Genomic DNA, 11,419 nt, shown 5'->3' on the forward strand with positions numbered 1-11,419 from the left:
TAGTTTTTCAAACAGGTGTGGTCATTATTTTATTGCAGTTTACTCAATTGTTTTTTCATGATTAGTTTTAGTTTCAGTTTTAGTTCACTGTAATAATCTTACGGGACACCATAGTGTAAGCTTCAGGAACAAAAAATTAATTAAAAAAAGTATGAAAATGTATCCGCTCACTACTGTAAGTTGCTCTGGATAAGAGCATCTTCTAAACTACTGTAATGTCTTTACTAAGATAAAACTGGATATGGTTACAGAGCATTATGGGTACTGTAGTACATCATGCTACAATGTGAGACAATAGTTTGATTTGTTGTGGTTGTAGGGTATTCTGTCAGTCCTCTACATTATCCCAGCAGACATCAACACCCTGATAAACTACTTCAGTTTACCCTGTTGTTGTTGTTGTTGTTGTTGTTGTAGGGTATTCTGTCAGTCCTCTACATTATCCCAGCAGACATCAACACCCTGATAAACTACTTCAGTTTACCCTGTTGTTGTTGTTGTTGTTGTTGTTGTTGTTGTAGGGTATTCTGTCAGTCCTCTACATTATCCCAGCAGACATCAACACCCTGATAAACTACTTCAGTTTACCCTGTTGTTGTTGTTGTTGTTGTTGTGGTTGTAGGGTATTCTGTCAGTCCTCTACATTATCCCAGCAGACACCAACACCCTGATAAACTACTTCAGTTTACCCTGTTGTTGTTGTTGTTGTAGGGTATTCTGTCAGTCCTCTACATTATCCCAGCAGACATCAACACCCTGATAAACTACTTCAGTTTACCCTGTTGTTGTTGTTGTTGTTGTTGTTGTTGTTGTTGTTGTTGTAGGGTATTCTGTCAGTCCTCTACATTATCCCAGCAGACATCAACACCCTGATAAACTACTTCAGTTTACCCTGTTGTTGTTGTTGTTGTTGTTGTTGTTGTAGGGTATTCTGTCAGTCCTCTACATTATCCCAGCAGACATCAACACCCTGATGAACTACTTCAGTTTACCCTGTTGTTGTTGTTGTTGTTGTAGGGTATTCTGTCAGTCCTCTACATTATCCCAGCAGACACCAACACCCTGATGAACTACTTCAGTTTACCCTGTTGTTGTTGTTGTTGTTGTTGTTGTTGTTGTTGTAGGGTATTCTGTCAGTCCTCTACATTATCCCAGCAGACATCAACACCCTGATAAACTACTTCAGTTTACCCTGTTGTTGTTGTTGTTGTTGTTGTTGTAGGGTATTCTGTCAGTCCTCTACATTATCCCAGCAGACATCAACACCCTGATAAACTACTTCAGTTTACCCTGTTGTTGTTGTTGTTGTTGTTGTTGTTGTTGTAGGGTATTCTGTCAGTCCTCTACATTATCCCAGCAGACATCAACACCCTGATAAACTACTTCAGTTTACCCTGTTGTTGTTGTTGTAGGGTATTCTGTCAGTCCTCTACATTATCCCAGCAGACATCAACACCCTGATGAACTACTTCAGTTTACCCTGTTGTTGTTGTTGTTGTTGTAGGGTATTCTGTCAGTCCTCTACATTATCCCAGCAGACATCAACACCCTGATAAACTACTTCAGTTTACCCTGTTGTTGTTGTTGTTGTTGTTGTTGTTGTTGTAGGGTATTCTGTCAGTCCTCTACATTATCCCAGCAGACATCAACACCCTGATAAACTACTTCAGTTTACCCTGTTGTTGTTGTTGTTGTTGTTGTGGTTGTAGGGTATTCTGTCAGTCCTCTACATTATCCCAGCAGACACCAACACCCTGATAAACTACTTCAGTTTACCCTGTTGTTGTTGTTGTTGTAGGGTATTCTGTCAGTCCTCTACATTATCCCAGCAGACATCAACACCCTGATAAACTACTTCAGTTTACCCTGTTGTTGTTGTTGTTGTTGTTGTTGTAGGGTATTCTGTCAGTCCTCTACATTATCCCAGCAGACATCAACACCCTGATAAACTACTTCAGTTTACCCTGTTGTTGTTGTTGTTGTTGTTGTAGGGTATTCTGTCAGTCCTCTACATTATCCCAGCAGACATCAACACCCTGATAAACTACTTCAGTTTACCCTGTTGTTGTTGTTGTTGTAGGGTATTCTGTCAGTCCTCTACATTATCCTCAGCAGACATCAACACCCTGATAAACTACTTCAGTTTACCCTGTTGTTGTTGTTGTTGTTGTTGTTGTAGGGTATTCTGTCAGTCCTCTACATTATCCCAGCAGACATCAACACCCTGATAAACTACTTCAGTTTACCCTGTTGTTGTTGTTGTTGTTGTAGGGTATTCTGTCAGTCCTCTACATTATCCCAGCAGACATCAACACCCTGATAAACTACTTCAGTTTACCCTGTTGTTGTTGTTGTTGTTGTTGTTGTAGGGTATTCTGTCAGTCCTCTACATTATCCCAGCAGACATCAACACCCTGATAAACTACTTCAGTTTACCCTGTTGTTGTTGTTGTTGTTGTTGTGGTTGTAGGGTATTCTGTCAGTCCTCTACATTATCCCAGCAGACACCAACACCCTGATAAACTACTTCCGTTTACCCTGTTGTTGTTGTTGTTGTAGGGTATTCTGTCAGTCCTCTACATTATCCCAGCAGACATCAACACCCTGATAAACTACTTCAGTTTACCCTGTTGTTGTTGTTGTTGTTGTTGTTGTTGTTGTTGTTGTTGTAGGGTATTCTGTCAGTCCTCTACATTATCCCAGCAGACATCAACACCCTGATAAACTACTTCAGTTTGCCCTGTTGTTGTTGTTGTTGTTGTTGTAGGGTATTCTGTCAGTCCTCTACATTATCCCAGCAGACATCAACACCCTGATGAACTACTTCAGTTTACCCTGTTGTTGTTGTTGTTGTTGTAGGGTATTCTGTCAGTCCTCTACATTATCCCTAGCAGACATCAACACCCTGATAAACTACTTCAGTTTACCCTGTTGTTGTTGTTGTTGTTGTTGTTGTTGTTGTAGGGTATTCTGTCAGTCCTCTACATTATCCCAGCAGACATCAACACCCTGATAAACTACTTCAGTTTACCCTGTTGTTGTTGTTGTTGTTGTTGTTGTTGTTGTAGGGTATTCTGTCAGTCCTCTACATTATCCCAGCAGACATCAACACCCTGATAAACTACTTCAGTTTACCCTGTTGTTGATGTTGTAGGGTATTCTGTCAGTCCTCTACATTATCCCAGCAGACATCAACACCCTGATGAACTACTTCAGTTTACCCTGTTGTTGTTGTTGTTGTTGTAGGGTATTCTGTCAGTCCTCTACATTATCCCAGCAGACACCAACACCCTGATGAACTACTTCAGTTTACCCTGTTGTTGTTGTTGTTGTTGTTGTTGTTGTAGGGTATTCTGTCAGTCCTCTACATTATCCCAGCAGACATCAACACCCTGATAAACTACTTCAGTTTACCCTGTTGTTGTTGTTGTTGTTGTTGTTGTAGGGTATTCTGTCAGTCCTCTACATTATCCCAGCAGACATCAACACCCTGATAAACTACTTCAGTTTACCCTGTTGTTGTTGTTGTTGTTGTTGTTGTTGTAGGGTATTCTGTCAGTCCTCTACATTATCCCAGCAGACATCAACACCCTGATAAACTACTTCAGTTTACCCTGTTGTTGTTGTTGTTGTGGTAGGGTATTCTGTCAGTCCTCTACATTATCCCAGCAGACATCAACACCCTGATAAACTACTTCAGTTTACCCTGTTGTTGTTGTTGTTGTAGTAGGGTATTCTGTCAGTCCTCTACATTATCCCAGCAGACATCAACACCCTGATAAACTACTTCAGTTTACCCTGTTGTTGTTGTTGTTGTTGTTGTAGGGTATTCTGTCAGTCCTCTACATTATCCCAGCAGACATCAACACCCTGATAAACTACTTCAGTTTACCCTGTTGTTGTTGTTGTTGTTGTTGTTGTTGATGTTGTAGGGTATTCTGTCAGTCCTCTACATTATCCCAGCAGACATCAACACCCTGATAAACTACTTCAGTTTACCCTGTTGTTGTTGTTGTTGTTGTAGGGTATTCTGTCAGCCCTCTACATTATCCCAGCAGACACCAACACCCTGATAAACTACTTCAGTTTACCCTGCTGTTGTTGTTGTTGTTGTTGTTGTTGTTGTTGTTGTTGTAGGGTATTCTGTCAGTCCTCTACATTATCCCAGCAGACATCAACACCCTGAAAAACTACTTCAGTTTACCCTGTAGTTGTTGTTGTTGTTGTTGTTGTTGTAGGGTATTCTGTCAGTCCTCTACATTATCCCAGCAGACATCAACACCCTGATGAACTACTTCAGTTTACCCTGTTGTTGTTGTTGTTGTTGTAGGGTATTCTGTCAGTCCTCTACATTATCCCAGCAGACACCAACACCCTGATGAACTACTTCAGTTTACCCTGTTGTTGTTGTTGTTGTTGTTGTTGTTGTTGTTGTAGGGTATTCTGTCAGTCCTCTACATTATCCCAGCAGACATCAACACCCTGATAAACTACTTCAGTTTACCCTGTTGTTGTTGTTGTTGTTGTTGTTGTAGGGTATTCTGTCAGTCCTCTACATTATCCCAGCAGACATCAACACCCTGATAAACTACTTCAGTTTACCCTTTGTTGTTGTTGTTGTTGTTGTTGTTGTAGGGTATTCTGTCAGTCCTCTACATTATCCCAGCAGACATCAACACCCTGATAAACTACTTCAGTTTACCCTGTTGTTGTTGTTGTAGGGTATTCTGTCAGTCCTCTACATTATCCCAGCAGACATCAACACCCTGATGAACTACTTCAGTTTACCCTGTTGTTGTTGTTGTTGTTGTTGTAGGGTATTCTGTCAGTCCTCTACATTATCCCAGCAGACATCAACACCCTGATAAACTACTTCAGTTTACCCTGTTGTTGTTGTTGTTGTTGTTGTTGTTGTTGTAGGGTATTCTGTCAGTCCTCTACATTATCCATGCAGACATCAACACCCTGATAAACTACTTCAGTTTACCCTGTTGTTGTTGTTGTTGTTGTTGTTGTTGTTGTAGGGTATTCTGTCAGTCCTCTACATTATCCCAGCAGACATCAACACCCTGATAAACTACTTCAGTTTACCCTGTTGTTGTTGTTGTTGTTGTTGTAGGGTATTCTGTCAGTCCTCTACATTATCCCAGCAGACATCAACACCCTGATAAACTACTTCAGTTTACCCTGTTGTTGTTGTTGTTGTAGGGTATTCTGTCAGTCCTCTACATTATCCCAGCAGACATCAACACCCTGATAAACTACTTCAGTTTACCCGTTGTTGTTGTTGTTGTTGTTGTTGTAGGGTATTCTGTCAGTCCTCTACATTATCCCAGCAGACATCAACACCCTGATAAACTACTTCAGTTTACCCTGTTGTTGTTGTTGTTGTTGTAGGGTATTCTGTCAGTCCTCTACATTATCCCAGCAGACATCAACACCCTGATAAACTACTTCAGTTTACCCTGTTGTTGTTGTTGTTGTTGTTGTTGTTGTTGTAGGGTATTCTGTCAGTCCTCTACATTATCCCAGCAGACATCAACACCCTGATAAACTACTTCAGTTTACCCTGTTGTTGTTGTTGTTGTTGTTGTTGTGGTTGTAGGGTATTCTGTCAGTCCTCTACATTATCCCAGCAGACACCAACACCCTGATAAACTACTTCAGTTTACCCTGTTGTTGTTGTTGTTGTAGGGTATTCTGTCAGTCCTCTACATTATCCCAGCAGACATCAACACCCCGATAAACTACTTCAGTTTACCCTGTTGTTGTTGTTGTTGTTGTTGTTGTTGTTGTTGTTGTAGGGTATTCTGTCAGTCCTCTACATTATCCCAGCAGACATCAACACCCTGATAAACTACTTCAGTTTGCCCTGTTGTTGTTGTTGTTGTTGTTGTAGGGTATTCTGTCAGTCCACTACATTATCCCAGCAGACATCAACACCCTGATGAACTACTTCAGTTTACCCTGTTGTTGTTGTTGTTGTTGTAGGGTATTCTGTCAGTCCTCTACATTATCCCTAGCAGACATCAACACCCTGATAAACTACTTCAGTTTACCCTGTTGTTGTTGTTGTTGTTGTTGTTGTAGGGTATTCTGTCAGTCCTCTACATTATCCCAGCAGACATCAACACCCTGATAAACTACTTCAGTTTACCCTGTTGTTGTTGTTGTTGTTGTTGTTGTTGTAGGGTATTCTGTCAGTCCTCTATATTATCCCAGCAGACATCAACACCCTGATAAACTACTTCAGTTTACCCTGTTGTTGTTGTTGTAGGGTATTCTGTCAGTCCTCTACATTATCCCAGCAGACATCAACACCCTGATGAACTACTTCAGTTTACCCTGTTGTTGTTGTTGTTGTTGTAGGGTATTCTGTCAGTCCTCTACATTATCCCAGCAGACACCAACACCCTGATGAACTACTTCAGTTTACCCTGTTGTTGTTGTTGTTGTTGTTGTTGTTGTAGGGTATTCTGTCAGTCCTCTACATTATCCCAGCAGACATCAACACCCTGATAAACTACTTCAGTTTACCCTGTTGTTGTTGTTGTTGTTGTTGTTGTAGGGTATTCTGTCAGTCCTCTACATTATCCCAGCAGACATCAACACCCTGATAAACTACTTCAGTTTACCCTGTTGTTGTTGTTGTTGTTGTTGTTGTAGGGTATTCTGTCAGTCCTCTACATTATCCCAGCAGACATCAACACCCTGATAAACTACTTCAGTTTACCCTGTTGTTGTTGTTGTTGTGGTAGGGTATTCTGTCAGTCCTCTACATTATCCCAGCAGACATCAACACCCTGATAAACTACTTCAGTTTACCCTGTTGTTGTTGTTGTTGTAGTAGGGTATTCTGTCAGTCCTCTACATTATCCCAGCAGACATCAACACCCTGATAAACTACTTCAGTTTACCCTGTTGTTGTTGTTGTTGTTGTTGTAGGGTATTCTGTCAGTCCTCTACATTATCCCAGCAGACATCAACACCCTGATAAACTACTTCAGTTTACCCTGTTGTTGTTGTTGTTGTTGTTGTTGATGTTGTAGGGTATTCTGTCAGTCCTCTACATTATCCCAGCAGACATCAACACCCTGATAAACTACTTCAGTTTACCCTGTTGTTGTTGTTGTTGTTGTAGGGTATTCTGTCAGCCCCTCTACATTATCCCAGCAGACACCAACACCCTGATAAACTACTTCAGTTTACCCTGCTGTTGTTGTTGTTGTTGTTGTTGTTGTTGTTGTTGTAGGGTATTCTGTCAGTCCTCTACATTATCCCAGCAGACATCAACACCCTGAAAAACTACTTCAGTTTACCCTGTAGTTGTTGTTGTTGTTGTTGTTGTGGTTGTAGGGTATTCTGTCAGTCCTCTACATTATCCCAGCAGACATCAACACCCTGATAAACTACTTCAGTTTACCCTGTTGTTGTTGTTGTTGTTGTTGTTGTAGGGTATTCTGTCAGTCCTCTACATTATCCCAGCAGACATCAACACCCTGATGAACTACTTCAGTTTACCCTGTTGTTGTTGTTGTTGTTGTTGTTGTTGTTGTTGTAGGGTATTCTGTCAGTCCTCTACATTATCCCAGCAGACACCAACACCCTGATGAACTACTTCAGTTTACCCTGTTGTTGTTGTTGTTGTTGTTGTTGTAGGGTATTCTGTCAGTCCTCTACATTATCCCAGCAGACATCAACACCCTGATAAACTACTTCAGTTTACCCTGTTGTTGTTGTTGTTGTTGTTGTTGTTGTAGGGTATTCTGTCAGTCCTCTACATTATCCCAGCAGACATCAACACCCTGATAAACTACTTCAGTTTACCCTGTTGTTGTTATTGTTGTTGTTGTTGTTGTTGTTGTAGGGTATTATGTCAGTCCTCTACATTATCCCAGCAGACATCAACACCCTGATAAACTACTTCAGTTTACCCTGTTGTTGTTGTTGTTGTTGTTGTTGTTGATGTTGTAGGGTATTCTGTCAGTCCTCTACATTATCCCAGCAGACATCAACACCCTGATAAACTACTTCAGTTTACCCTGTTGTTGTTGTTGTTGTTGTTGTTGTTGTAGGGTATTCTGTCAGTCCTCTACATTATCCCAGCAGACACCAACACCCTGATAAACTACTTCAGTTTACCCTGCTGTTGTTGTTGTTGTTGTTGTTGTTGTTGTTGTAGGGTATTCTGTCAGTCCTCTACATTATCCCAGCAGACATCAACACCCTGAAAAACTACTTCAGTTTACCCTGTAGTTGTTGTTGTTGTTGTTGTTGTGGTTGTAGGGTATTCTGTCAGTCCTCTACATTATCCCAGCAGACATCAACACCCTGATAAACTACTTCAGTTTACCCTGTTGTTGTGGTTGTTGTTGTTGTTGTTGTTGTTGTTGTTGTAGGGTATTCTGTCAGTCCTCTACATTATCCCAGCAGACATCAACACCCTGATAAACTACTTCAGTTTACCCTGTTGTTGTTGTTGTTGTTGTTGTTGTTGTAGGGTATTCTGTCAGTCCTCTACATTATCCCAGCAGACATCAACACCCTGATAAACTACTTCAGTTTACCCTGTTGTTGTTGTTGTTGTTGTGGTTGTAGGGTATTCTGTCAGTCCTCTACATTATCCCAGCAGACACCAACACCCTGATAAACTACTTCCGTTTACCCTGTTGTTGTTGTTGTTGTAGGGTATTCTGTCAGTCCTCTACATTATCCCAGCAGACATCAACACCCTGATAAACTACTTCAGTTTACCCTGTTGTTGTTGTTGTTGTTGTTGTTGTTGTTGTTGTAGGGTATTCTGTCAGTCCTCTACATTATCCCAGCAGACACCAACACCCTGATGAACTACTTCAGTTTACCCTGTTGTTGTTGTTGTTGTTGTTGTTGTTGTAGGGTATTCTGTCAGTCCTCTACATCATCCCAGCAGACATCAACACCCTGATAAACTACTTCAGTTTCGCCCAGTGGGCTTTCTACGGCCTCACAGCTCTCTCGCTCATCGTCATGCGCTTCACCAGGAAGGAACTCAAGAGGCCCGTCAAGGTAAGACTAGTTTCACATCGCCATGCTTCCAAGTCCTGTTCATCTCTCGGCTGTTGGAAGAACACAGTTACAACTATCATGTTGATGTCATGGATGGTCAGTCCTTGCATCCACAGCTCTGTCTATGAATTTGAGAGTGGTTACATTTCTCCAGCCACGTCCCTCAGCTGGTTACGACAACAAGCGGGGTGGTGTAACCGCTTTGATGTTTTTTTGAATCCCAGATTCCTTTAAACCAGTTTTAGAGCAATGCTGTCACAGATCCCTCCTCCTGTGAGACTGACAGGTGTTTATGTCCTGGTTTGTCCTCCACCAGTGTCCCATGGCCATAGCAGTGCTGGTGGTGATGGTGTCCTGCTACCTGGTGCTAGCCCCTATCATAGACAAGCCAGAGCTGGAGTATCTCTACTGTACCATGTTCATCCTCAGCGGTCTGCTGCTCTACTTCCCCTTCGTACACCGCAAGTTCAGCTGGACACGCAGGGTCATGAGTGAGTAACCGCCCGCGGCTCAGAGTTGTTGACACTTGGTAGTTGACAGAGCCTTTATCCCAAAATGGCACCCTATTCCCTGGGCGTAGTGCACTAGAAGGCAACGCTGTGTCCCCCAAAATAGCACCCTATTCCCTATGTAGTGCACTACCCTATGGGCCCTGGTGAAAGATAGTGCACTATAATATAGGGAATAGGGTGCCATTTGGGAAGCTGACACTTATCTTCTGCAACTTGGGTCTTTTTTATGTATCAAAAAATGTTTTCTTCCTCAGTGAGTGGTACTGGAGTTTTTCCCCTCTGAGGGTCACAGAGCCTGTAGATCATGCTGTGATTGGGCTGATGCAACCTTTCATTAACCTTTATTAAAGTTATTTATTTATTATTAACCTTTTAATTAACCCGATTGGTCCAATGTGACCTTTAACCTCTCACCTCCCCTGCAGGGCCAATCACCATGCACCTCCAGCTGCTCATGGAGGTCGTCCCTCCTGAGAAGAACGAATAGAGGAAGAGAATAAAACAGCATAAACTGACTGGTGGATAAATGTCTTTGTGTACGTCCCAAATGGTACCCTATTCCCTATGTGGTGCACTACCTTTGACTAAAGCCCTGTGGACCTTGGTCAAAAGTAGTGCACTACACAGGGAATAGGTTTGCCATTTGAGACGCAGCCTTAGAAAACACAGACTTTATTATAATGAAGGTACTGTACTGTCTCATAATGCTGGAATCCTGTCTGTTTCTCTCCCATGAGAGGGTCTATATAATGTCCCTCTGTGTTTAAATTCTACTTAGGAGGACATCTTTGCTTTTAGGACACTGACAATGTATATACAAAAACACAGAGGCTCTGCTTGGCAGATTGGGCAGCAGCTGTCTACGTGGTCTGGATCCAAAACGAATTGACTGGATATAGGAGGTCAATGGCTGCGTCTGAAATGACACCCTAGGGAACGGGATTCTTCAATTCCGGTCCTGGAGGGCCGAAACACCTCTGTTTTTCATCCTCTCCTTCTAATCAGGGGCTAATTCAGACCTGGGACACCAGGTGAGTGCAATTAACTACCAGGTAGAAATAAAAAACAGAAGCGTTTCGGCCCTCCAGGACCGGAATTGAAGAACCCTGCCCTATGCCCTAGGGAACAGGGTGCCATTTTGAGACGCTGACGATATGTTGTACTTGTACATGCACAGAGAGAACATAAGAGATAAACCAAAATGATGTCATTATTTGTAATACAGGGTACGTTTTAGAATGTTGTATTTTTTATATTTGTCCTCTACAGTGTTTAAAATCCCTCATGTTGCGCTGTTCAAGCACTGCTATATTATCTGTATCTATGGTTTTAATTGTATAGTTATTTTGACAAGTTAAAAATCATTTACATATTTGTCCCTTGTTGTCTTATATCGGGTCCACCAGCTGCCAGTTGAACCTAGGGACACGGTTAATCTTATACTGCCTACTGAATGTAGATGTTATACTACTTAATTCAACGTTTCAGAACCTCTTCTCTTATTGAAAAGTAGATAGTGAGTTGTTGTGTTTTGTTTAGTTCTTGCTCAGCTCTAAGAGCGCTGGGAATAAAATGGTTTACCCTTCAATTGTAATTCAATCCCATAAATCAATTCATTTGTCATCTTATAAATCTGCAGACGTGTTGCTGTGCGTTTTGTTGCTTTTTTCCATCGCAACTTTCTTCCCTCATTCAACTTTTTCACTCCGGACGCTTTATCTGGACATGGTTCGTCAACACCTTCAACAGCCGAAGCTAAGTAGCAACATTAACATGATGTCTTCTAATTGCAGTCGCTGTACTCATAATATACAGGAGAACGATCGCCTTACGGCGAGAATAGCTGTGCTACAAGCCCAGCT

General features: G+C 41.7%; 1 protein-coding gene across 1 annotated transcript in view; it reads left to right on the plus strand.

Moving 5' to 3' along the window:
- Positions 1-10,567, plus strand: part of LOC121564003 (b(0,+)-type amino acid transporter 1-like) — a 79,999-nt gene extending 69,432 nt beyond the window's left edge. The window contains 3 exon segments of the mRNA XM_045217064.1: positions 8,896-9,045; positions 9,362-9,536; positions 9,983-10,567. Coding sequence (XP_045072999.1) covers positions 8,896-9,045; positions 9,362-9,536; positions 9,983-10,044 — 387 coding nt within the window. The 3' untranslated portion in view covers positions 10,045-10,567.
- Positions 10,568-11,419: the final 852 nt, after the last annotated feature.

This window comes from Coregonus clupeaformis, unplaced genomic scaffold (assembly GCF_020615455.1).
Source record: "Coregonus clupeaformis isolate EN_2021a unplaced genomic scaffold, ASM2061545v1 scaf0903, whole genome shotgun sequence".
Classification (NCBI taxonomy): domain Eukaryota; kingdom Metazoa; phylum Chordata; class Actinopteri; order Salmoniformes; family Salmonidae; genus Coregonus; species Coregonus clupeaformis.